The 26682-nt window shown below is 41.5% G+C and overlaps 1 protein-coding gene across 1 annotated transcript in view; it reads right to left on the bottom strand.

The window, feature by feature from the left end:
* Positions 1 to 26682, bottom strand: part of CLVS1 (clavesin 1) — a 135320-nt gene that overhangs the window by 101615 nt on the left and 7023 nt on the right. The window contains exon 2 of the mRNA XM_007059459.3: positions 19533 to 20157. Coding sequence (XP_007059521.2) covers positions 19533 to 19921 — 389 coding nt within the window. The 5' untranslated portion in view covers positions 19922 to 20157. The remainder of the gene's footprint in view (positions 1 to 19532; positions 20158 to 26682) is intronic.

The raw sequence follows: 26682 nt of genomic DNA on the forward strand, positions 1-26682 counted from the left end.
TTTTGTAGTTTTTTCCTAGCCTGTGTAATTGCATAATCTTTTCTTATTCAAACACTGTGTGTTATAATCTGTTCTTGCATCATATTAAGCTATTTGCTTCAATTTCTTGCATCAGTGAGTTCCACAAGTTGTTTTTTTCTGTAATGAAAAAATTAATTTCCTTCTGTACATTTTAAATTTAGTGTCTAATTACAACATGGTTCAGCCTTTGTTCTATTATTATGTAAAGGCATGAGCAGGAGCAATCAGCCTTCTCTGTACCATACATTGTTCTAGATAACCTCTTTTAAATCTCCTGTCTTTTTCCATTCCAATTTACATAGTTCTGGGCTTTTTAATCTCTTCGGATGTGGACACCTCCTTCACTCCTACCTTCCACAAATTATATCCGTTGCCCTTCTTTGAACATTTATATTTATGCTATGCCCATGTTTTTTCGACGACATGATGAAAAATGAATTCAGTATTCAAGGTGAGGGTAGAATGTCAACATACATAATGGCATTTTCCATTTATTCTCTAGTTAATATAACTTAACCTTATGTTTTCTGACCACCATTGTGCTTTGAGAATGCTTTTTAATTGTCCTTTCAGGAATGACTAGATGTTTTCCAGAGAGGGTAAAAGTAATTCCGAATCCAACAGTGTGTACAAATATAAAGGACAAAGGACCTGAGTACCAGATATGTCCATATGATAAAACTTGGCGTTTACTTACAATGAACATCCTCTACTAGCTCATTGTATGATTAGCTAAATCTAGAATTCTTTTCACTCCTTCCTAATCTTCACTAACCCACAACATTTTGTTAAGTGCCCATTTTGCCATTTCACTATTCACCTCACCTTCATGAACAACAAAGATCTTACTACTGGGGCAATTTACTATTAACCTCTACTGATAATTGGCCATTTTTGACTCCCACTCTTTGCCTCAAGTCTTTTAAGGAGTTTTAAAGCTTTTAGTTCTCACCATATCATTGCAAAGGGCTTGTCTACACCGGCACTTTACAGAGCTGCAACTTTCTTGCTCAGGGTTGTGAAAAAACACCCCCCTGAGCGCAGCAAGTTTCAGTGCTGTAAAGCGCCAGTGTAGACAGTGCATTAGCGCTGGGAGCCGTGCTCCCAATGCTGGGAGCTATGCCCCTCGTGGAGGTGGATTTTTCAGAGTACAGGGAGAGCTCTCTCCCAGCGCTGCGCCGCGACCAAACAAGCCACGTTAAATGATGCCCTCTGGTTGACTTGTACCCATCGTTTTGTTAATGCTGACAAAGATCTCTAACAACTGCCTAATAAACCTATTTGTGCACAGATTGATTATTCTTACAGTAGATATATACCTAACGGTAGAATTGGTCAAGTAGTAAAACTAAGCAAGCAAACAAACAAAAACCCCTTTAAATTCACAAATATTCGCAAATAAGTGCTGACTTCAGTTCACTGTGGTTCTTCCTACAGTGGCTCTGGCAGCTCCCAGACATTGCCAGTACAAATATGCTAGCGCTGCAGCTGCTGTGGTGGTGGTGTGGGCCTACCCTTAGAATGTTAATATGTTCAGTTATTATTTTGACAGACCTCCAAAAGTTTCCTGAGGATTGCAAAAGAGAGAAGGGAAATAATGTTTTTTAACAGTTTATAACTCAGCTAAACTGGAATGATATTTCTTGGGAAATGCACTTCAAGGGCATTCCCTCTGCTGAATTTCAAAGGCCTGCAGCAAGCAACGCAGCTGTTTGAATATCTCAAATAATACTAATTACAAAAGTATTAGACAACCTAAAACGTAAGGCAGCCTAAATATAGGGGTCACTACCAGTTCCCTTATAATATAGTGCACTCATATTTACAGATGTTTGATCCCAGTCATGGGCCAGGTGCTTGTGTTATGTTATACATACTTTTATCTCATCTAAGAAACTTCCTGTTGAGGATTTGGGGTGGTTTATGAACTTTTATTTGTGGCTGTATTGTTTATTTTCGTGAAACCAATGTAAAGAACACTAAATGGTTTTTTTCACAGTAGCAATAAGACACTCCCACATAGTGCATTTACAGAGAAATATTAGCGAGGTTAGGTAACTGAAGTCATCGTTGTGCCCACTTGTTTAATTATAAATAGCTTCTTATGTGCTAATGCATATAGCAAATAGATGTGATAAAGAGCTCATACCAAAAGCTTTAATGGTCAAAAAAGCCAGAATTTAGTCCTGCTTTTGATCTGACTGGTTTGATGCCAGTAAATGATTGTCTTTATCTTGGACTTGATGTCACCATGTTCATACCTTGATTTATTGAGGCTGTTGTTTTGTAAAAGTACCTGTGGGGAAAGACGCGGATGTACAGGACATGGAAGGAGAAACCTGAATTATAAAAAATGGAGTCAACCCTTTGGAAGATTTAATTTACGAAGACTGTAATTTGATAGGATGGGAGTCCTTGATGAAATTTCAGGGTCTGGTAATATCAATTGGCTGGCCCTTTTTCTCTATTGCTCTCACAGCAACATTACATCAAAAATGGAAAATCAGGACTTGGAGGTTTTACTCCTATTGATTTAAACACATTCTTATAACATGTTTGGGCTGCTTGAAAATCTGAGGAGTATCTTTTAAAGCAACTGTGGTGTATACTTTTCTTTATTCTAGCTAGTACTGTGACTTGTCAAAAATAACCTATTAAAGGGCCTTTACTGCAATACCAAACTTTGACAAAATACAGCAAGCCAAGCTTTTGCAGGATAAAAGTCCCAATATATTGTTTGTTAGTTTCCTTCTGTAGTAATGCAAAGAATGAAAACTTTCCCAGCCTCCCTGCTTTTGAATTTATGTTTATATTTAAACTGAATAAATCAGAGGTCTCACAGAATTCTCTGCCATTTCATTAACTTGCATTCAGCAGTAGCTAACGTTTTGTAATTTTAGTACTGTATAAACGAAATAGGGTTCTATATTTAAGGAAGTGTGCTGGTTTCATTTCCATTTAAGACATACATGTCAGTGACTTAGGTTCCACTTCAGCAAGGTACTTAAGCACATACCTAACTTCAAGCATATGAGCAGTTCCATTGCTATACTTTGTCTCTGTAGTTAATGTCCACGGGACTATTCATAGGCTTAAAATTAGGCATGTGGTTAATTATCTTGCTGAATGGAGGCAGGAGGGAAAATCTCCAGTTTTCATTACTGTGCTATGGAAAATTATTGTTGGATTAATGTTTATGCTTTTGAGATAGTGAGCTAGACATATTGGCTCACTTTAGCCAGTCCTGAGAGTGAACAGCCATTGTACAAACTCCAAACTTCCTCCCCATAGCTCTGCCAATGCACTTTGTTTTTGAGCTGTATAGTTCCTTCTTCTCCATTCTAGTGCCTCTCCTGAGCAGAGACAGCCAGCCGTGCTATATAATGATAAATCATATACAAACACAAACATGGTTTAGGTTGAGAATTCTCACATTCATTCAATCTCTTGTGACTTCAGTAAGATGTATTTTAGCCCAGACCTCCAAAGCAGAAAGGCTAATGGAGTGGCTCTCAACGTTTCCAGACTACTTTACCCCTTTCAGGAATCTGATTTGTCTTGTGTACCCCCAAGTTTCACCTCACTTAAAAACTACTTGCTTACAAAATCAGACATAAAAATACAAAATTGTCATAGTCACACTATTACTGAAAAATTGCTTACTTTCTCATGTAACTGTAAAATAAGTCAATTGGAACGTAAATATTTTACTTACATTTCAGTGTATAGTATATGGAGCAGTACAAACAAGTCATTGTCTGTATGAAATTTTAGTTTGTACTGGCTTCGCTAGTGCTTTTGATGCAGCCTGTTGTAAAACTAGGCAAATACCTAAATGAGTTGATGTACCCCCTGGAAGACCTCTGTGTACCCCCATGGGTCTATGTACTCCTGGTTGAGAGCCACTGGGCTAATTAATAGATATGCTTTGGATTCTGTCACCTTGTCTCACGTTGGACAGTATCTTAAGTGGTCCCATAGATTTTAATGGTCTTACACTAGGAGCATGGTACCACTCACCATTAATAAGGATGGCACAATCTAGCACTTTGTTACTTGTGGACCGGATCCTTTATCCCACAGATGTCAATGGGGCTACTGATGTAAGAGCTACTGTATCAGCCCTGGGATAACACAATCCAATGTTAGTGGGAAAGGGGCTTATTCAGGCACCAAAATCTAAATGATTTACTTTAAAATACAACAAGCCATGTATATTTTATTGATTTTAAAGTGTAACTATTTCCATAGGTCTCATCCCTTCTGTTTTCCATTACTATACCTTTTCTCACCCTGATTGAAATTCCCCCCATGCAAAAGTGCCTGAGCAAGTGCCTGTGCATGATTTAAATTCCATTCAAGCCGCTGTAGCTCTTAAGATTAGGCATGACACATATGAGGAACAGACCTCCTGTGATCCTTCTGTACAGGGGTGAATTCAATCTCCACTGAATAGAGACCACCAAGAAGCAATTTAGGGCTGCTTCTCAGCCTATGATCCATGCTGGATTCAAGTCTTAAACCAAGCTGCTCTGGGCTGGATGTGGGAAGGCTGAAAGCACCAAAATTGAACATCTCATCTGAAGGATACACCTACATCATTTCTGCAACCTTCTCCAGAATGGGGTGTGAGCCCACTCAGAGTCATTTATGCAACTGGAACTCACTGACCCCATAGGGACATAATATGGCACTTTTTAAAAGAAGACATTTAGTGTAATAAGTACAAAAACGACACTGTGCTTGCTCCTTCATTGTGCCTGCACAAGAAATGTCCATTTGCATACATAAATGCCACAGCTTGCAGCCAGGCCCATTGCACTTAGCTTTTAAGGTTTGGCCATAAACCCATCCAGACTGAAGTCAGTTGTAAGACTTTCACTGACTGCAATAGGGACAGGATTGAGCATTTAGCCCTAACTGTATTTCTAACTTTAGCCAATTTATCTCTAATTATTAGGCATTAAGATGAGACCTCCATGGGTGGGGAGGTGCTGATTAGCTCATATTTGCCTATGGCAGGTTTCTTGCCCATTTCTCTGAAGCATTTGGTATTGGCCAATGTTACAGACAGGCTATAGCACCAGGTGGACTATGGGTGTGATTCAATATGGCAATTTCTATCTTTCCCATATTTGGGAACTTTCACTGTTTCCTATGAGCCATAAATTCAAAATCAAAATTATGAGTCATTTAGGGCTTGCAAAACCAAAACTAGAATTAATGTGATTTTGACAAAATCAATACCACAAGACTGCTTCAGCCCATTTCAAATTTCCACCAACCACAAGTAGAAACTTCAATAATATTTTATATTAAACATAACTAACAAGGATACTAAATGACTGATGATTTTTTTAAACTTAATGTTTTATAATCATTGCATAGATAAATCCCTCACTGTGGATGTAAAACTGTAGTTAATCAGTTCTCTCTCTCTCTCTCTCTCTCTCCCTCTGTGTGTGTGTGTGTGTGTGTGTACAGAGAGAGAGAGAGAGAGAGAGAGTTTAGCCAAAGGAAAGGCCAGTGTTACTGACTAAGAACACACTGGCTGGAATACGTGTGTTCCATTCGTGCTAAACTATGCAGTAAATTTGTGATGTGCCCAACATTCACTAGGAGTAGGTTGACCTCAACAAACTAATGTTAACTTGTGATCTACAGTACGTAGGCTTTGATCCATGGTCTCCAGAAATGAAGAATTTGTGAGGTATCCCATAGCACCACTTGCCCACCATAAATTTTTCTTGGCCATTAGCCTAGGAACTAATTTAATCTCTCTAGGTATTTCATGATAATAAAATAGCCATTTATTATAACAGACATATTTATATTAGTAGTTTATGATGAGCAAAATCCTAGGCCAGGTTTATGAGATGGCAAAAGGAACCATTTCAGATTGTCTCTTCAGGAAATGTTATTATTTCATGAAAGGAGGTCGCTGGAGTAAGGAATTCATACTGCCCACCAGCTTCATAAGGATCTGAGCAGCTGGATCATATTCAGAGATCCAAAGAAGGAGAAAGACAGAGAGATGCTAGGATGATGTCCTGTCGGCTATCCATAAATTCCATAACATATTAGGGGGTAGGTGGGTCCTTAACTTGGCATTTCAGTTTTACACAGATTTACAATTGTTTCAGGGTTACAAAATGTTACAAGTGAGGCGAGGGGGATGGGAGTGTGATGTTACACTCCTTATTCTTCATAGAAATATTGTTATGCTATGAATATGGCATAACTAAGATATGTTTTATGCAAGATGGGTCATGTGAGATATCATTGGAAAGGTTACGATTTACTGAATGTGATTTTCCAATTTGTATACACGTATCATTCTGTATCTAAAATTAGTAATATTGACTATATAACAATTACAACTGTGTGTGTATTTGGGAAACACCCACCAGACAGCAGGCCATCAGCCTTGATGGGCCATTAGGAAGAAACAATAAGACTTTGAAGATACTAATCTTGCTCCTTCTTGAGAAGCTTGGACGTTGCTTTGACACTACAAGATTAGGTGGTCATGTCACCTGGTACTAAACACCATCTTGGACGTCTAGGGATTTTCCACTAAAAGCAGTGAGAGATCAAGACTGGGAAACAAAATGTTGCCACCTTAGGTAAATTCCAGTTAAGGCTGGGGAGTAAGTTGATCTAGGTTCACTCTTCACTGAATCCCCACCCAGGATGACAGCTAGAAAGATCTAAGAAACAAAGACACAAGGTGGGTGAGGGATGGGGAGAGTTGAGCCCGGGTTGGAAAAGGGATCTGGTCTGTGAATATGGTGTCTAAAGATTTAAGATGCAAGCAGGGTAGCTATCCTTCAAGAATTTCTGTATCCTGCCCCAAAGCAACATTTATGGTGAGAAATTACTTCTTGAAACTATTTAAGATCTTAAGCTTAGTATGCATGTTTTGTTTTATTTGCTTAGTAATCTGTTTTGTTCATCTGATCTTCCTTATAATCATTTAAAATCTGCCTTTTGTAGTTAATAAACTTGTTTTTGTTTATTATAAAACCCAGTTTGTGCAATTTATAACTGGGTGGGGGGCAAGAAGTTGTGCATATCTTCCTCCACATTGAGGGAGGGGGTGAATTTATGAGCTTCTGTTGTACAGCTTTCTCTAGGGTGCAAGACAATATTATTTTGGGTGTACTTTCCAGAGGGGAGCTGCACTTGAGTGCTGGGCAATTTCCTAGCTGAGTCTTCCCATAGAGAGCTGTTTGCAGATTCCTGTGTGATTCTACAGCTGGTGCATCTCTACCTCTGTGTGTGCTGCCAGAGGCTGGAGGGCCTGATTCAGCAAAACAGGGAGAGGGAGCCAAGACTACTGGAGCAGGCAGGCTCAGTGAAACCCCAGTACATCAGGTGGCACCCTAGAAAGGGGGTCCAACCCATCACAGTGGGGTCTTGAAAATCACCAACAAATGTGTTACAGAGTTTATGGACAGTCCTCCATGGGACATTCCCTAAGTCAGATGACTGCAAGGAGGTGACTAGCATGTTTCCTCATTGGCTATTGGGTGGGGGCTTTGACCTCCAGGAACTCATTTGGTCACTGGCTAACTGCTCTATATCAAAGGCTTCATCCAGTGTTGCTGTCTGTGGGCAACACAGCTCATTCAGTCCCTCTAGCTATGAAGAACATTCCTCCTACTCTGCTCCCTTTAGTGTAACCCCACACCCCAAATCCATACATGACAGCAAGGGATAGGGGGAATTAAAACTTAGAATACTTTCAGTTGGAACAGGGTGATTCAAAAAATGTACAGAAACGATTCTGAGACCGAAAGGCAACATTGCACACAAATGAGAAGACTCATGTATATTTGTTTTAGAGATGGGAAGAGAGGGAATGTTGCTCAGAAACTCCACAGCTGGAGAAGAAATATTTCATGTGGTTAAAATGCTGGACTGAAATTCAAGAGACTTGAGTTCATTTTCTGATTCTGCCACAGATTCACTCTGTGACCTGGAACAAGTCACTTCATCTCTTTGTGCCACAGCTCCCCATCTGTAAAACGGAGTTGATAGTATTTCCTTTCTCCCACCCTCCATCTAGCTTCTCTATTTAGAGTGTAAGGTCTCTTAGGCAGGGATAGTCTCTTACTGTGGGTTTCACAGTGCCTAGCACAATGGGACTGTGATCTCGATTGGATCATCTAAATGCTACTGTGATATAATTAAATAAAGTTAATAATAAATGTTTGAAACTGGCTTGTTCGTCAGTGACCACAGCATTGCCAGCATTATTCTACTGCTGCTTTATAAGTATAACACAATAGGCAACCACCTATTTGTGTATTGCTGTCACTATAAGAGTGTTGGTATAACTATATTTATATTCCATATTTAGCTCAGTTTATATTTTATATTACTCTTGGCTGTTGTCTATATATCATCTCCCTGCTTACACATTCTGCACTTTACCAAAGCATGGTAAATAAAAGCTTCAGTATTTACAGCCTTACTTGATTCTTGTATCATTGAATGGGAAGGCGCAGTAAACAATTTATATACCTACCCCAGTGGCATTGTGATACAGTCAATATTTCCAGATTAACAGCCCTGAGAGTATTCCAAGAAGTATATTTAAAAATCTTGGGGCTAGATCCTCAGCTGCACCAAAACAGTGCTCCAGTGTAGCTGGTGGGAATTAAGGGGGAAAGTGGGTTTATACCAGCAAACTAATCCTGGATGTAATGGCCGCAAAGAGACCAGAAACAGTCAGGGATAGCCACAGCACAGTGGTGCTTTGGCCATGCTTCCTGTCCCCAGTCACACTCCAGCATGCCCCCTATGCTGTGTCTGGGAGGTTTGGAGCAAGTGGCACAGGGCTGGTCACACCATCCCTGGGATTCCCCTACATGAAGATGTAGCCAGATTTCAGACAATGGACAGGATCTGGATTTTAAAGTCCACAGATAGTGAGATCACTTCCCCCACCATGGAAATACAAATACCTCTGAAGATAAAAAGTGCACACACAATTTCCCTTCTCCCTCACCTCTCCTGCATGTCATTCCTCTCAACATACTTGTGCACGAATGCTTTAATTCCTGGAATTTCCCCCTTTTGGGAAATGCCAGCAAATCAGTGTTGATTACCTTGGAGGACTATTTCTTGAAACCTTGTCTGAATATAAATTCTGTACTGCAAAATGACTAAGCACATAGTAGGATGCACAGACACACACTGCATCCCATCGTCCTCTCACAACAATTTGAACATCTCCATTATTAGATAGCTGCATACAGGTCTGTAACGGTGTGTCACCCACCACTTGTGAGCGCCCCTTCTGCTCAGGCATGTCTGAAGTCTTTAAACCAGTCCTGGCCCTGGTATCAGGCCGTACCCCCAGGGCTTTCTCCCTGGAGGCAATGGTTTTGCCCCTTACTTTGTTCTGGCCCCAGCTCTCCAGCTGGACCTGGACCATACATTCGCATTCTCTGGGTATGTTGCTGTCCAATTTTAGGCCCTTCATCAGTGGCCCGGGGGGAAGGGAGAGGACATGGGCCCACCCACCCAGAGACCCTAAGAATTGCAGCCACATGCCACCCTGTCCCTTTAGCAAAACTGCCTTCAGTTCCCAGGGCTACTTCCCCACAGCCCCAGCCTTCATCGATACCTTACCCTGAACTTAGGGGCCCTGAGTACAGAAGGATATCATGGGGACCCAGACAGAATCCCAGGAGCAGTGGGATACAGTTGGGACCCAGACAGATTTTCAAGGTCAGCCAGTTATAGTGGGAACCCGGGCTGTACCTCACAGTGAACAGGTTAGCGTAGGTCACCCCAAGGGAAAAAGGTAGATCAGGCCAGTTCTATCAGTTCCCTCCTAAGTGTTGATGAGCTAACTGAATAGCTGGAGCCAATGGAGAGTGAAGTGGAGGGTCTCAGGTGACAGAGAGAACAGCTGGCCATGGATTTCCAGTTTGCTAAGGAGGAGAAATAATGCCTGCTCCACCTGGTATATTACCTCAAGACAGAAGTGGAGGCTTGGCATTCAGGGATGGATGAACTGTGGCGTGTAGAGACCCTGAAGTCCCAGAGGCAAAGGTGAACTGAAAGGACTCTTAAATGCTCTCTAGGTAAGAGAGACCTAGGAGAGTAGACCCTGACTAAAGGGGGCAAAAGGACAGTGAAAAACACTCTCCAGACAGAAGTCTGGGAAGGAGAAAACCCTTGCTAAAGCAGGGCAGAAGACAGCAGTAGAACCCTACACCAATCCTGTCTGAGGGGAGAGGTGTGTGATAGGGTGGACTAGGCCCAGAAGCCCCCTGCTGGAGGCCTTAGCATCCTCCTACACCCTGTCCCAGGAAATAGCAGAAGAGAAGTCCTCCAAGCAGCCTAGAGTCGTTGTGGAGAAACAGCCAATTAGAGAGGCTGCAGGGAGCAGGCAATCAGGGCACAATCAGGCCATATAAAAGAAGCTGCAGAACAGAACAGAGTCAATTGCTGCCTGGAGCTACAAAAGAGAGGACTGTGTTCCTGGATGGCTGAAAAAGCATCCGGACTACAGATAGCTTGGCGCCGGCAGGGACTGGGGGTTGCGGGGGGTGGGAACAAAGGAGCTACTGGCTGGCTGCTGGGACTAAGTGACCCTGGGGAGGGCTTCAGGAAGGTAGTGTCTCCAGGGAGGGAGCCCTGCGGGTATAGCTCCATACCAGGGCCAGGACTACTTAAAGACTGAGCCCATGGAGGGCTAGTGAGACACCAACCAAGGGGTACTGAGATAGACCCCTGGTGGACTGTATGTCCCGGAAGGGGTCTGTTCTGATTCACATACAGGTAGTGTGTGTGTGACTCAGCCGGAAGGCTGAGTCACTGAAAAAACACATGAGAAACCATTGACAGGGGTCACGAGAACTGAAAGACAGCAAGCACACCTAACCAGAAGGGGCACATGTGAGAGGTGGGTGCTTCCCTGTTATAAGGCCCAAACCAGCGTCATGCACTTACTAGATACCAAGACCAACAGGGATCTTGTAGTCATCATCTTTGGAGGTGTGCAGCAGGCTGTGAACACTAAAGTTCAGATCTTCAAAGGTATTTAGGCACCATAGAGGATATGGCCTAAGTGTGGGAAATGATGACTATAGCAAATAACTTAACATCCAAGCTATCCTCAGTGGTTGAATTTTTAAGTATGAGAGATACATAAAGCACATAGAAAATATTAAAGAATTGGGAACTAGATATTGGAAGAGAATTTGGTTTCATAAAGCATCTTTAAATACAAGGTATCCTACAGCACTTTTAGATACACAGTCTGCTAACATAATCCTCATGTTCTTTACTCAAAGTACTTTATTGGTTTATCCTTTTCAAATGCTTTTGTCTGAACTAAAATAATCCAACCCAAATGCTTTTATCTAAAAACTAGGGGGCAAGGCCCCCTCTTCAGCCTAAAGCATCTGCTAGAAATAAACCTACAATGACAGGCACATCATGTACTGTGTGTCTATCTAATAAAGGACATACTGGGTTTACATCTTTTTTGACTGTTTTTAGAGTAAATCACCACATAGTTTGAATTTTGATGCACCAATGAATTATGTTTTAAATGAACTGTATAAAGCGTTCACTGAAGGAAAATAAGTGTGTGTGTGTGTGTGTGTATCAGTAGAGAATAATAGGAAGATGCGGGCATTCATTTCTTGTTATTTCCCTCATTCATCCTATCTAGGGCATCCTCAAATTGCCACCCAGTATTTCCTGCCCAGAATTGCAGGCACTGTTCCATCCAAAGAAATGAAGGGCTTTAACAAAGTGAAACTGAATTTAAATTGCAGTGGGTGGCTAGAAATAGCTTGGATTAGAATGAGCAATTTTCTATAGTTTTTCTGTTGGATCAGAGCTTACTCCTTTTTATTACAGTTTTGAAATGAATTTTGAGAAAGATTTTGGAGAAAGATTTTAGATTTCTTTATGAGCTTAAACTGTTTTGCTCCTGTTTGCACTTACACAACAGAGAATTAAGATTTGGCCTAGGAAACCATATTCACAAATCTTTCATATTCACAAATCTTAAGAAGCTGTTTCCTAGGAGGATAGGTCAAGATTAGAGGTGGAGGAAAAAGGGGTAGGAATGGAGGAAGAAGGAAAGTCCAAGTTGAAAAACAGGTACCTGGAGGGAACAGTCGGAAAGAAACTTCAGAAGAGGGGATAATAGAGTTGGAGAGCAAGGGGCAGAAGAAAGGAAGAGCCAGAGGAAGAAAATGGGAAGATACCATAACACATCATTAAGATTAAAGAGAGAAAGGCAAGAAAGAAGATAAAATAAACAAAATGGAGAAAACAAGACAGGTTGGAGGGGAAAAGAAAAGGAAAGAATTAAAGGTAGAATTAAAGCTGGATGAAAATTTTCAGCCAAAATTTTTTTTTGTCAAAAATGCAGATTCAGGTTGACTGAAACATTTCACAGATTTGTGGGGAATTTATTGAATTGTTGCAGCTGGGAAAAAAAATCCTGAAAAAGTTGAAACATTTCATTTCGACACTTTTTAAATGAAACATTTTGACTTTTCAGTGGAAATGAACTTTGTTTTAAATTTCAGTTCAATTTTGTTTTTAAAGAAAGTTTTAAAGACCTTGAAAATGATATAAAACATTTTGTTTTGGATTCAATGAACTATTTTGTTGGACTTGAAATGAAATTTTTCCAAGTTCTTGGTTTGACCAGCACACTGAAAAATCAGTTACTCACACATTTCTAGTTGAAAGTAGATGGAGAAGAGGAATTAAGTGAAGACAGCAACATCTTCTAGGTTAGTGGATTTTATTCTTTTACATGTAGTATTTCCCTGACAGTCACCCAAGAACAAGGGTTTAATTTCGTCTTCTGCCTGCTTCTTTTTTGAACTCAGGTATTGAACTGTGTAATGCATTTGCACTACTCCGATACAGTATTTGCTGAATTATGCTCTTTGGTAAGATATTGGGATGCACATCAGAAGTGGTATTGGGGATGTAACTAATTTTCATGGAACAACCTGCATAGTAATCAGCTCCATTAGGTAAGTGTAACAAACATCTGCATTGCACTAAGATGATAGTTCAAAGCTATCAGTGTTGTTCTGAACTCAGACAAGGCACCTAAGTTGTGCAACAAAGGGCCTGATTCTCCTCTCACATCACTGTAAACTTAAATCAGCAGAAGCTCAATGGAGTTACAGGAATTGGACCTTGTGGTGGGGGAAGGGACCTGGACATGGACATAGAAGGAGCAGGCACCATTTGTATCTCTTCACTGAAAGAATTTGGAACTCAATAAATGAAACAGTATTGGGTAAAAGAAGAAGCAAGGGCATGAGGTTCCAATTTATTTTATAGGCTATGTACTTAGTAACATAATGAGGAGGGCTTTAAATTAGGTTCACCAGGGGAAGGAGACCAAAGCCCTGAGGTAAGTGGGGAAGTGGGATACCGGGAGGAAGCATGAGCAGGACAGCGCAAGAGGGGAGGGCCCCTGCCTCATACTGAGAAAGAGAGATGATCAGCGAGTTATCTCAAGTGCCTATACACAAATGCAAGAAGCCTGGGAAACAAGCAGGGAGAACTGGAAGTCCTGGCACAGTCAAGGAATTATGATGTGATTGGAATAACAGGGACTTGGTGGGATAACTCACATGACTGGAGTACTGTCATGGATGGATATAAACTGTTCAGGAAGGACAGGCAGGGCAGAAAAGGTGGGGGAGTTGCATTGTATGTAAGAGAGCAGTATGACTGCTCAGAGCTCCAGTATGAAACTGCAGAAAAACCTGAGAGTTTCTGGATTAAGTTTAGAAGTGTGAGCAACAAGGGTGATGTCATGGCGGGAGTCTGCTATAGACCACCGGACCAGGGGGATGAGGTGGACAAGGCTTTCTTCTGGCAACTAACGGAAGTTACTAGATCGCAGGCCCTGGCTCTCATGGGAGACTTCAATTACCCTCATATCTTCTGGGAGAGCAATACAGCAGTGCACAGACAATCCAGGAAGTTTTTGGAAAGTTTAGGGGACAATTTCCTGGTGCAAGTGCTGGAGGAACCAACTAGGGGCAGAGCTCTTCTTGACCTGCTGCTCACAAACCGGGAAGAATTAGTAGGGGAAGCAAAAGTGGATGGGAACCTGGGAGGCAGTGACCATGAGATGGTCAAGTTCAGGATTCTGACACAAGGAAGAAAGGAGAGCAGCAAAATACAGACCCTGGACTTCAGAAAAGCAGACTTTGACTCCCTCAGGGAACTGATGGGCAGGATCCCCTGGGAAAATAACATGAGGGGGAAAGGGGTCCTGGAGAGCTGGCTGTATTTTAAAGAATCCTTATTAAGATTACAGGGACAAACCATCCTGATGTATAGAGAGAATAGTAGATATGGCAGGCGACCAGCTTGGCTTAACAGTGAAATCCTTGCGATCTTAAATACAAAAAAGAAGCTTACAAGAAGTGGAAGATTGGACAAATGACCAGGGAGGAGTATAAAAATATTGCTCAGGCATGCAGGAGTGAAATCAGGAAGGCCAATCACACCTGGAGTTGCAGCTAGCAAGAAATGTTAAGAGTCACAAGAAGGGTTTCTTCAGATATGTTAGCAACAAGAAGAAAGCCAAGGAAAGTGTGGGCCCCTTACTGAATGAGGGAGGCAACCTAGTGACGGAGGATGCGGAAAAAGCTAATGTACTCAATGCTTTTTTTGCCTCTGTCTTCATGAACACGGTCAGCTCCCAGACTACTGCACTGGGCAGCACAGCATGGGGAGGAGGTGACCAGCCCTCTGTGAAGAAAGAAGTGGTTCGGGACTATTTAGAAAAGCTGGATGAGCACAAGTCCATGGGGCTGGATGTGCTGCATCTGAGAGTGCTAAAGGAGTTGGCGGCTGTGATTGCAGAGCCATTGCCCATTATCTTTGAAAACTCATGGCAATCGGGGGAGGTCCCGGACGACTGGAAAAAGGCTAATGTAGTGCCCATCTTTTAAAAAGGGAAGAAGGAGTATCCGGGGAACTACAGGCCAGTCAGCCTCACCTCAGTCCCTGAAAAAATCATGGAGCATGTCCTCAAGGAATCAATTCTGAAGCACTTAGAGGAGAGGAAAGTGATCAAGTCAGCATGGATTCACCAAGGGCAAGTCATGCCTGACTAACCTAATTGCCTTCTATGACGAGATAACTGGCTCTGTGGATGAGGGGAAAGCAGTGGACGTATTATTCCTTGACTTTAGCAAAGCTTTTGACACGGTCTCCCACAGTATTCTTGCCAGCAAGTTAAAGAAGTATGGGCTAGATGAATGGACTATAAGGTGGATACAAAGCTGGCTAGATTGTCAGGCTCAATGGGTAGTGATCAATGGCTCCATGTCTAGTTGGCAGCCGGTATCAAGCAGAGTGCCCCAGGGGTCGGTCCTGGGGCCGGTTTTGTTCAATATCTTCAATAATGATCTGGAGGATGGCATGGATTGCATCCTCAGCAACTTTTCAGATGACACTAAACTGGGAGGAGAGGTAGATACACTGGAGGGTAGGAATAGGATACAGAGGGACCTAGACAAATTAGAGGATTGGGCCAAAAGAAATCTGATGAGGTTCAACAAGGACAAGTGCAGAGTCCTGCACTTAGGATGGAAGAATCCCATGCACCGCTACAGACTAGGGACCGAATGGCTAGGCAGCCGTTCTGCAGAAAAGGACCTAGGGGTTACAGTGGACAAGAAGCTGGATATGAGTCAACAGTGTGCCCTTGTTGCCAAGAAGGCCAATGGAATTTTGGGATGTTAAGTAGGGGCATTGCCTGCAGGTCGAGGTACATGATCATTCCTCTCTATTCAACATTGGTGAGGCCTCATCTGGAGTACTGTGTCCAGTTTTGGGCCCCACACTACAAGAAGGATGTGAAAAAATTGTAAAGCATCCAGCGGAGGGCAACAAAAATGATTAGGATACTGGAACATATGACTTATGAGGAGAGGCTGAGGGAACTTGGATTTTTTAGACTGTGGAAAAGAAGAATGAGGGGGGATTTGATAGCTGCTTTCAACTACCTGAAAGGGGGTTCCAAAGAGGATGAATCTAGACTGTTCTCAATGGTAGCAGATGACAGAACCAGGGGTAATGGTCTCAAGTTGCAGTGTGGGAGGTTTAGGTTGGATATTAGGAAAAACTTCTTCACTAGGAGGGTGGTGAAGCACTGGAATGTGTTACCTAGGGAGGTGGTGGTGGAATCTTCTTCCTTTGAAGTTTTTAAGATCAGGCTTGACAAAGCCCCGGCTGGGATGATTTAGTTGGGGATTGGTCCTGCTTTGAGCAGGGGGTTGGACTAGATGACCTCCTGAGGCCCCTTCCAACCCTGATATTCTATGATTCTATGATACTTGGTAACTTGCAAGTTATTATTTTGGGAGGTGGGCATGGGTGAAGTGGGAAAGATATTGATTTGCTCTAAAGAGCAGTTATGATTTCTCATGTACACTAAATCCATATTTGACACTTTTTAAAAGTATGCCACTGTAATGACTTTGACATCAGTGGAGCTATTTCTGATTGACACCAGTGTAAATGAGTAGACAAACAGATCCTGAATTTGGACCTAGTATATCATTATGGCTATAAAGATCTATTGTGGGCTGTTATGTAAATGCTTGGGTTTTTTAAACAATTTGTTATTGATGTTACATACAATGGCTCCTTTGGATATGTGATTTATATGGCTGTATGAATGATAGTCAGAGCTATGTGTAAACACATATACATACATACTCCAGTCAGATCTCAGCTTCAATGGAATAATGGTATTGTCTTTTGAGAAGGAGAAAACACTGAGAAAGATACTTATACTTTGCTCTACCTGTTCCTTTGAAAATCAACCTCTACTGAGGCAACTTTACTCAGCATGATCAGAAAATAGATAGTTAAATGGTCTATTCCTGTAGGTAGGTATCTGGCTGTGTTGCATTAAGACCCCTGCTACAAATGGGCCCAATATGATTTTTCCGTAGCTAAAATTCATCTTGGGATGATAGAAAACTCTTATTGTCACTATGCTCTCTGCATTTATTAAAAATATCGACCTTGTGAGCACAGATAGAATTTAGTTGTAGACAGTTTCCAGTCCTCAACTTGCATTTTCTATTTTCTATGCTTTAGTGCTTTGGAAACTCTTGTTCTGATACATTTAATTACTGCTCACCCTCCTTTTTACAGTGCCCACCCATAAACACAGGTATGTTAATCCCTATATATGTATTAATTAAGAAAATAAACCTACTTGAAAGAGACTGAGCATGGCAGCACATATTTGACCAATAGCTGTTTCAGAGGGTGGGGAGAAGGGCGTCTGTTTTCTGGCAAAAACTCAACTTTACAAATATTGGGCAAAAATGTACACATTCCATGTACACATTTAAGTCAATGGGAATTTTGACATTGACTTCACTTGGGCCAAGATGTCACCCAAAGTGAACAAACTACTTTTGCACATGCAGAATAAGATAGCTGAATGTATTTATCCTGAATTTGCACGTGCAAAGGTTAATGACACAGACATCGAGTTTTTCATACATGATAACATATGGGTAAAAAAGATGTTCAAAAAAAGTCAAAAAATGCAAAATACAGGCACAGCTCTAGACTTGTCTACTAATTCCTGAGTTTGAAAGACATACTTTTACTCTTGAGAGAATTCTGCACCCAAAAAACAAAAATTCTGCACACAATATTTTAAAATTCTGCAAATGTTATGGTCAGTAAATAAATGTGGAGGCTCCAGCCTGACAGTGGGAAGCATAGGCCACTGGCTGAATGGAGGTAGGAAATCACCCTGCACACACCCCCTCGGGGACATGTACTTGGCTGCACCCAACACTGACACAGCGAAAGGGCCAGGCTTTCCCCAGAGTGGCTCCCTGAAGTGATTTCACTCTCTACCAACTGCTCCGGGCACCCATGCTGCTGGGGAGAGGCACAGGACCGTTCTTGTGACTTGCCTTTGCTACCCCATCAGAAAGTCATTTTTCTGCAGGGAAGCAAGGAAATCTGTGCGTGACATGAATTCTGCATGGCCAGTCGCACAGAATTCCCCCAGGAGTAACAAACCCCCCATCTGACCAGCACTGAGTTTTCGGGTAAAAATCTTAATCCTGATATAGATTACACTGCTTTTGGACCTTATCTTTATAATGAGCCATCCCAAATCCCTGGAACAGAACAGTGCAAACTTTGGGAAGTTCAAAATTTGAATTTGGCCTTTTGCAGCTTGAGCTACCCTGCATTAAAATCCTGTATTTTATTAAGTTTCTCAACCTCATCTTGCAGGCAGAAGAACTGCAGGGGAGTGACTTGAGAAGAGAAAGATACTGTGAGAAGAACATTCCAGATCTGCCCCTTTCATATATGTCTATACCACCTCAAAGGCGTAGAGAGAGCTGAATAAATAGTCACATTAAATTTTAATATCATTTTATTTTAGGGGTTGGAAGAGATCTTTGGTTGTAACACATTATAGCAGAAATATGAAAATACCCTTTGCCTGATTGTATCTCCCAAATATCTGACTTACCCACAGGCACCAAAGTGTGTAGAAATTAAGATGCCGCTCTTGTGAATATTTCATTCAGAGGCTGTACTTTCTGGAATGATTAAAACCAAGACTGTATCCCCTAGAGGTGTGGAGCCAGAACAGGTAAGGTAAATGCCCTGTTGTAATGGGGAGTACTCTACACACTGGTCTTGAGAGGGTTGAATTAGGCCAGGCAAGATTAGAGGGTTGGCCTGATTTCCCATACCAACCACTACAGAGTGGTACTACTAGGGGTAGTGAACTAGAAGACTGCCTGAGTCACTGCAGGAGTGACAGGGTCAGGGGTGGCAGGCGTGAGGACTGCCTAATGCCACCTGAACAGAAAGACTTTGAAGTACTCCACGTTGGAAGGGAAAACCACTTAGTGACCTGGCCAGAGGGCTGAGTCATGAAGAGGAAGCTACAGCTCCTGGACTGAGATAGGGGCCCCAGAGTGAGAGAGAGACAGAGTCATGGAGTGCAACTGCAGGAAGGGGCATCGGCCTGGAAGAGCTAATCCCCAGAATAGCCAGGAGGGGGTGGGGTTGAGTGCTGAATAGAGTGCCCCATCACACCTATGTATCACAGTTCATATGAGAATTGTCATGTGGTGACAAATTGTCAGGTTTTTGCTCTCAACCTGTTCGGCTCATGTCTGACATTACTAAAGTTATTGTGTAATAGGTATTAAAGTACTTATTGCAAGAGGCAATTGTCTGGCTTAAACCTGCAAACATTCTGGAAAAATATGAGCTACCTGTTTGAAGTGATGTATGGTAAATCCTCAGTGGCATAGGTATGAGAAATGATAGACAATCACATTAGATGAAGCCTTTAGTGAAATGGACTCATGTTTAGAATACATGTTTATCAAAATGATCTCACTGCCTAAAATATGGTCATTAATCAACAGTGAACAGGTTTTGTGTGTGTATAAATATATAAGTACACTATCTACATTTACCTACTCTGATCCCAGTTAGCTGCAAAAAGCAGAAGAATCTTCCTGCCATAGTGATCACGTTTTTCCAGCACTCCAGGGAATCCATCAATCAGAGCCCGTTTGATCCCAGGATCATCAGCCTTGAAGTTTTTGAACATATCCAGATTTAACTGGCGGTACTGGAAGTACTGGGCCAGCAGTCTGAAGGCATCTGTTTGGTGAAACTTTCTGGCTCGGAGAAATCTCAAGATGAAGGCATCATCTGTACGTAAAAACCCAATGTCAGGCCTGGTGATGATCATGTCCCTGACTTGTTGGATATCCTGATGCAAAACATCTGGGTTTTCATTCAGTTCTAGACGGGCTTTCTCTATAGTCTCTGGACTAAGTCCAGTTTGTAAATGGGTCATCTCTGCAAAAATCTCTTTTCCAGATCCTTAACTTCAGATTATTTAGCAGGAGAAATGCTGATCCCATTCAACTAATGGTCTGCTGTAAGCGTGATCCATTCAAAAGCTTTTTGCTCCCCAGCTGTTTGAAAAGGATTGTTCGAGGGCCTTTTTCATCTCCTTGCAAGGAGGTATAATTTTCAGTTTGTATGTAGTGTAATCCATCCAAAAGCAAGTGTAGCTTATTCCATCACTCACTAAAAAACAAATATATATAAAAAACATGGATTATATATGTACTGAAGGCTTAAATGAATGCACTTCTGAGCTCGTATACAATAATCACTGCACTGCTTCTATATTTAAAGTATTCGGAGGATAACAACCAAATAGTCTTTGAGTGGTCAGTTAGCCTAATGCTATCACTGACATCCTGAATACATAATATATAAGTATCCCAGAAAGACAGTCTGATGAACTTAGCATTATATTGAGCATATAGCAATGGCAATGTTATACTGGTTTAGTACTAGATTATTCTTTCTCAATTATCTTAGAAATAATAACATAGAAAGGCCAGCACTTCATAACCAAGCTCTATTACTATTATGCTTTTCCTGTGATACAAGTCTCTTCCAGGGCCAGCCTGGAGTGACAGCTGTAAAAATAATGGCAGCTCATAGTTTACTGGTCTGTTTTTTCACCCATGATATGACAAAGTGTTCTCTTCTGATGAGCCAGGCTAAAACAAAAAAGCAACATTTTTAGCCTTTTAAATAAGCAAATTTCCACTTTTCATGATGAATCTAGTATTTTTTTAAAGGTTGGTTTATCGTGAATAGTATCATTTCATAAGTTTCCCTTTATCCATTTATTCCCTGTGTTTATAACTTTTCCCTAGACTTGTGCAGAGAACCATGATAAAATTGTGAACACCATGGCAGCTGGGGTCATTTGATACATGGAGACCACTCTCAGAAAAATTTTCCATTGAGGGTTTTCATTTTTTAAAAAGTTCTTCCTTGTTTTTTCCAGTGGTAACACTTGTCTGAGCCAATGATCTAGAGGCTTTGTCTTCACTGCCATAAAAGGTGTGTTTTCACCATGTGACAACTAAGGTGTGTTACCTCTTGCTGTAAAATCCTACTGGAGACAAGGCACTGTAGTTTTACAGGGGTAAACTAGGTGAGGTCAACCGCAGGTGGGGAGAATATAGTGCTGATCTCACCTAGCTTCCTCACAGTAAAAATTACAGGTGCCTTGTCTCCACTAGGATTTTATGACTGGGTAGCTCAGGTGTGTAAACTATGCCTCTAAAAGAATCCACCTTTTCTGGCAGTGAAGACATAGTCAGCATCTCTTTAATTGCCAGGTGCAGAATAACATCACTAGCAAAGTTTAATGCTCAATACAGACTCCCAACCCACTGATATTCCTCCAGCAATGTTCTTCCTGGTGAGCATATCTCTCTCTCTCTCTCTCTCTCTCTCTCTCTCTCTCTCTCTCTCTCTCTCTCTCTCACACACACACACACACACACACACACACACACACACACACACACACAGTCTCTTCTCACCTCCCAGTCCCTTGTCACCTTCTCTCTTTCCTTTTAATGGTCTTTTAAGTAATAGTGCTTATCTTCTTAAAAGAAAAGAGTATCTAATTTGCTTAGCCCAATGGTCTAGAAGTTCAAAACACAAAGTCTCACAATGAATATACTGTGAAATGTGTTTGATAATTCTAGCATTGCGAGCTTGATGTTTTAATAGTTAAGATGATAATTTTATTGTAAGCTCTTACTTTCAGTATCTTGTAATTTTTCTGGAAAAACTTTACAATTTGTGTTTAAGTTTTTCATACTTGTTCTTAGCTATGCTTATAAAAAAAAGTCCTGGACTGCTATAAGCATAACAAAAAATGCCACAGAATCTTCTTAGGCGTTTCACCGGTGTAAATCAGGAGATACCTCCACTGAAGTCAATGTGTGAAGTAAGATCAGAATCAAGCCCAGTTTTTCAGCCTTTACAGAAAAAAAAAGTTCAGATTTCTCTTTTGAGATTGAATACCTGAAAAGGAGATTGGTTTTAAAATGTAGACACTACGTACCTCTCAGTGAGGCGGGTACTTTATTAGGTTTGAAAAAGGTTGTTTGAAAAATAATGGAGTTTTAGGGAATGTCTACACTGCAATTAAAACCCATACCTGGCCTATGCTTGCTGACTCCAGCGCGTGGGGCTCAGGCTAAGGGACTGTTTAATTGTGTGTGGATGCTTGGGCTGGAGCCCAGGCTCTAGGACCCTGAATGGTGTGAGAATCCCAGAACTCAGGCTGCAGCCTGAGCCTGAACGTCTACACCACAGTTAAACAGCCCCTTAGCCCAAGCCTCATGAGCCTGAGTTGGCTGGCACGGGCCAGCCATGGGTGTTTAACTGCAGTGTAGACATACCCATAGACAGTGACATTGGGTGCAATTTGAGGTAACTCCACTGATGTCAATTGAGTTACACTGGTTCAAAACTGATGCAGGCTGCACAAGAACAAGGCCTTTGTTTTTTAATTAAAATTTCAAACTTAATGTGGCATTAGTTTTCTTGCATTTAATAAGTTTTTAATTATAATTGGTGGCATTTAACTTATTTAAAACTGACACCCCCTAGCATGGGAGTGTTGTCTAAGAAGTGGTATATCAGTTTCCAGTCTGTTTTAGCAGTGGCTCAAAATCCAAAGAAACACATGGGACCAGAATTTTTGCTGCTGTAAGGTCTGCTAAGCAGAGGAGGGGTGCAGTCAGGGAGCCAATTAAAGCTCCCTAATTCTCAATCTGCAGCAGCTCTGACCCTACCCCTGGAGTAAATTAAAGCAGCCTAGGAGCTACTCTGATTTATGTTAATTGGATATGGTTCTAAGGGATCATACGCCAGCTGAGAATTTGCGGAATAGAACTTCACGCTGCCCCGCTCCTTTCCTGCCCCTTGCCTCCTTCACCATGTCTCCATTGTTAGAGTCTGGGCACATTCTTGGTTGAGTTGAGACAGCCAGATTCTGCCCCTCACCGGTGAACAGGGGCAAGAAATGGGGGAAAGAATCTGTCTCATTATATTTATTTAGTTTTTTAGCGCTACTGTTCTTTCAGATTCTTAAAGTATGGGTGGAGGCTTTACGACTTACAGTCTGTTTTACATGATTTCTGTACAACAATCATCACAAATGATGCCACTTCTTAATATGAGTATTATTTTTATTACCTTATTTAGGTTATGGAAGCGCCCATAATGTGTTAAACACATCCAGAGGGAGACACAGTCCCCACTTCATGAAGATGGTGGTTGCCAGCAAGCGATTTAGAAATACCCAATGCAATTAAGACCATTTATTTTCAAATACATTTTACAGTTTGTTCCTATAGATACAAGCTTCTTACCCTACTGAACACTCTGATCAATGGGCTAAACAGAGTTTTCTCTGAACTACAGTATTGGTACAGCACATATAAACAAAGCAGTAACGGTCAGAATTCCATTAGAAATCATAAAAAGAAAAGGAGTACTTGTGGCACCTTAGAGACTAACCAGTTTATTTGAGCATGAGCTTTCGTGAGCTACAGCTCACTTCATCGGATGCATAGCATATCGTGGAAACTGCAGAAGACATTATATACACACAGAGACCATGAAACAAAACTTCCTCCCACCTCACTCCCCCGCTGGCAACAGCTTATCTAAAGTGATCCTCAAGTAGAGCCATTTCCAGCACAAATCCAGGTTTTCTCACCCTTCCCTCTTGTTGCCAGCAGGAGAGTGAGTTTGTATGTGTGTGTGTGGGGGGGGGGGAAGGGTGAGAAAACCTGGATTTGTGCTGGAAATGGCTCTACTTGAGGATCACTTTAGATAAGCTGTTGCCAGCTGGGGAGTGAGGTGGGAGGAAGTTTTGTTTCATGGTCTCTGTGTGTATATAATGTCTTCTGCAGTTTCCACGATATGCTATGCATCCGATGAAGTGAGCTGTAGCTCACGAAAGCTCATGCTCAAATAAACTGGTTAGTCTCTAAGGTGCCACAAGTACTCCTTTTCTTTTTACGAATACAGACTAACACGGCTGTTACTCTGAAACCTGTCATTAGAAATCATGGGACTCATTCCACAGCTGTTGTAATTTGCTGTAGCTCTGCTGATTTACACCAGCTGATGATTTGGCCCCCAAGGTATTTACATTAGTAACATGCATTAATGCCAGAGAGCTACCCAATTTAATTGTCACTCTGATTTCTCACATGGTACTGAGCTCTTGAATTCCTAAATATGTAACAGATGCACATTCCCCATCATCATACCCACACGTTGCCATTTTCCCTTTCTCCTCTTGGGTTGTCTACATCTCTTGCTTGTGTAAAATGCTCCAGATTTTTCCCCCCCTCTGGAATGGTGTTTCTGTGCAATGGCAAAACAGAGCCTTTGTTCGGCAAGAGCATTGCTCAGAACATATTATGACTTCTTCCTCTGCTGGGGCCCTTTCACAGCTTCTTAAAACAAATCGGCCCTCCAAAGGAACAAAGCCCAGACATATACCAGGAAAAATAATGATCATTATTCAAAACAAGAAACATTGAACGAGAAGTAATTATTCATCACATACGCCATTTTTTATTTTCAGTGTGTTCAGTTCCCAACAAAATTCAGAGAAGGGGCAGGATGCTTGTGATACTGAAAATATACTGGTTTCTCCAGTCAATGGCCTGTGGTTTTGCCTGCTATGAGGGACCTGTGTTTATTTTATAGTAGTAATAATAATAATACTGTTGGTTCACAGCATCTTATTCTGTAATATTCTGTGTGACCTTTCTGGATTTCCCCAAAGACAGGCTACCCCCCAGCCAATACCCAGGAGACCTACCTCTATGCTGTTGTCCCAGCATGAAGTATCTAGCAGAAAGAACTGTATCTAGGAGAAGGAAAACTCTGATTTCAAATGGGGACAGACAGGGATTACTTAGCTTCTTCAGGCAAGTCTATCTAGGAGAAGGAAACTCTGATTTCAAATCTGAGCAGCCCAAGCTCATTAGCTGTGGAAGGTAAGAGGACAAGGGTGGAACCACTGATACCTGTTCCCAGCGGGATATGACATGGTGTTCCCATGAGTGGGATAGAGTGGGTTGGCCTAATAAGCCACTGTTACTTATTATAGAAACAGTACAGCAAGCCAGACTGACTTATGTGGATTTTGACCAAGGCTCATCACGCCTAGCAAATGGAAATATTAATGGATTTTTGGATAACAGCTGGAATGTTAGAACTCTACTTTCCCCTAGCCTAACTGAGCTAGAAGCAGAGGAGTTACAGAAGTTACACGTTTCCGTTGCTGCCTTACAGGAGACACATTGGCTGGGTACGGGAGAGTTGACAGTTAAGAATTATACTTTCCTTTAGTCCGAACATTTAAGTGCACAAGTGAAGCATAGGCATGGGGTTGCTATAACAGTGGACAAGAGAACAGTTACTTCAGTGAACAGCTGGAAACTGATATCTGAGCAGATTGTCACTACTGCCTACAATAAACTATGCATCACTGTGATCTGTTGTTATGCACCATCAGAAGCATCAAAACAGGAAGAGAAGCATGGATTTTATCAACAGTTGGATGCCACTGTAGATGAGATTCCTGATTGTTATAAGATCCTGATAATGGGAGATATGAATGCAAAGGTTGGTAACGGATAAGGTTAGCAAATGAACAGTGTTGGACCACATGGCATTGGGATGACAAACCATATGAGGAAAGGTTAATGCTGTGAGATGCACAATCTAGTTATTGGTGGTACTTGGTTTCAAATGACATGCCCAAAGTTACATGGAATTCATCGGATGGTCAAACCAAAAACCAGACTGACCACATTATTATCAGTAAAAGGGATAGATGGTCACGGTAGGATGTTAGTCTATAGAAGCACCAACTGTAGCTGTGATTAACTTAATCCTTCCAATTAGTAGTTCAAGTCCAAGAAAAAGATGGGTGCAACTGGAGCCAAATTTGACCTTGATAAATGAAAGGGTAGCAGGGTGACACTTGGAACGTCTTTCCAGTCATTAATTTGCTATGATGAAGAAATCTCACTATGGAATGGATAGAAAAGAATCAAGGGAGTGATAGAAAACACTGCAAAGAAAGTTATTGGAAGGCATAAGCAAACAAAGAAGAGCTGGACAAGCAACAAAACAAGAATATTAGAAGAAAAGTGTAAATAAGCCAAGACTGCTGGGAAAGTGGAAGAAGTAAAAGTGTTGGGGAAAGTAATGAAGAAATCACAAAGACTGGGCAAGCAAAAGTTCTGGAAAAAAGGCTCAACAACTATAGGAGGCATCAAGAAAACAAGACATGAAAATGATATACACAAAGGTTAATTTGTATGGAAACACAATCAGGTCAATGATATGAGCAGTAAGAAAGGCAACCGGTGAACTGACAATAAATGCCAAAGAAGGGCTGGAAGTATGGAAGGAGCATTTTGACAAAATGCTCAACCCTGTAGTCCATTCAGATGCAAGCATTCTAGACAAACTAGATGAACATGGCAGCTTGCAAGGCACAATGGATATCAGCACTAAACAACCATTGAAAGAAAGAGCAGAGAAGCAGTTAGAAAATAGGAAGGCTGCAGGAATCGACAATATAACAGCTGAGCTGCTAAAAGTTGGCAGGACAAAGTACTATCAAAACATTAGGAAAAATATACATGAACGTACGGGAGCAAGAGGAGATGCCGGATGACTGGAAATACAATAGTT

This window comes from Chelonia mydas, chromosome 2 (genome assembly GCF_015237465.2).
Source record: "Chelonia mydas isolate rCheMyd1 chromosome 2, rCheMyd1.pri.v2, whole genome shotgun sequence".
Lineage (NCBI taxonomy): Eukaryota > Metazoa > Chordata > Testudines > Cheloniidae > Chelonia > Chelonia mydas.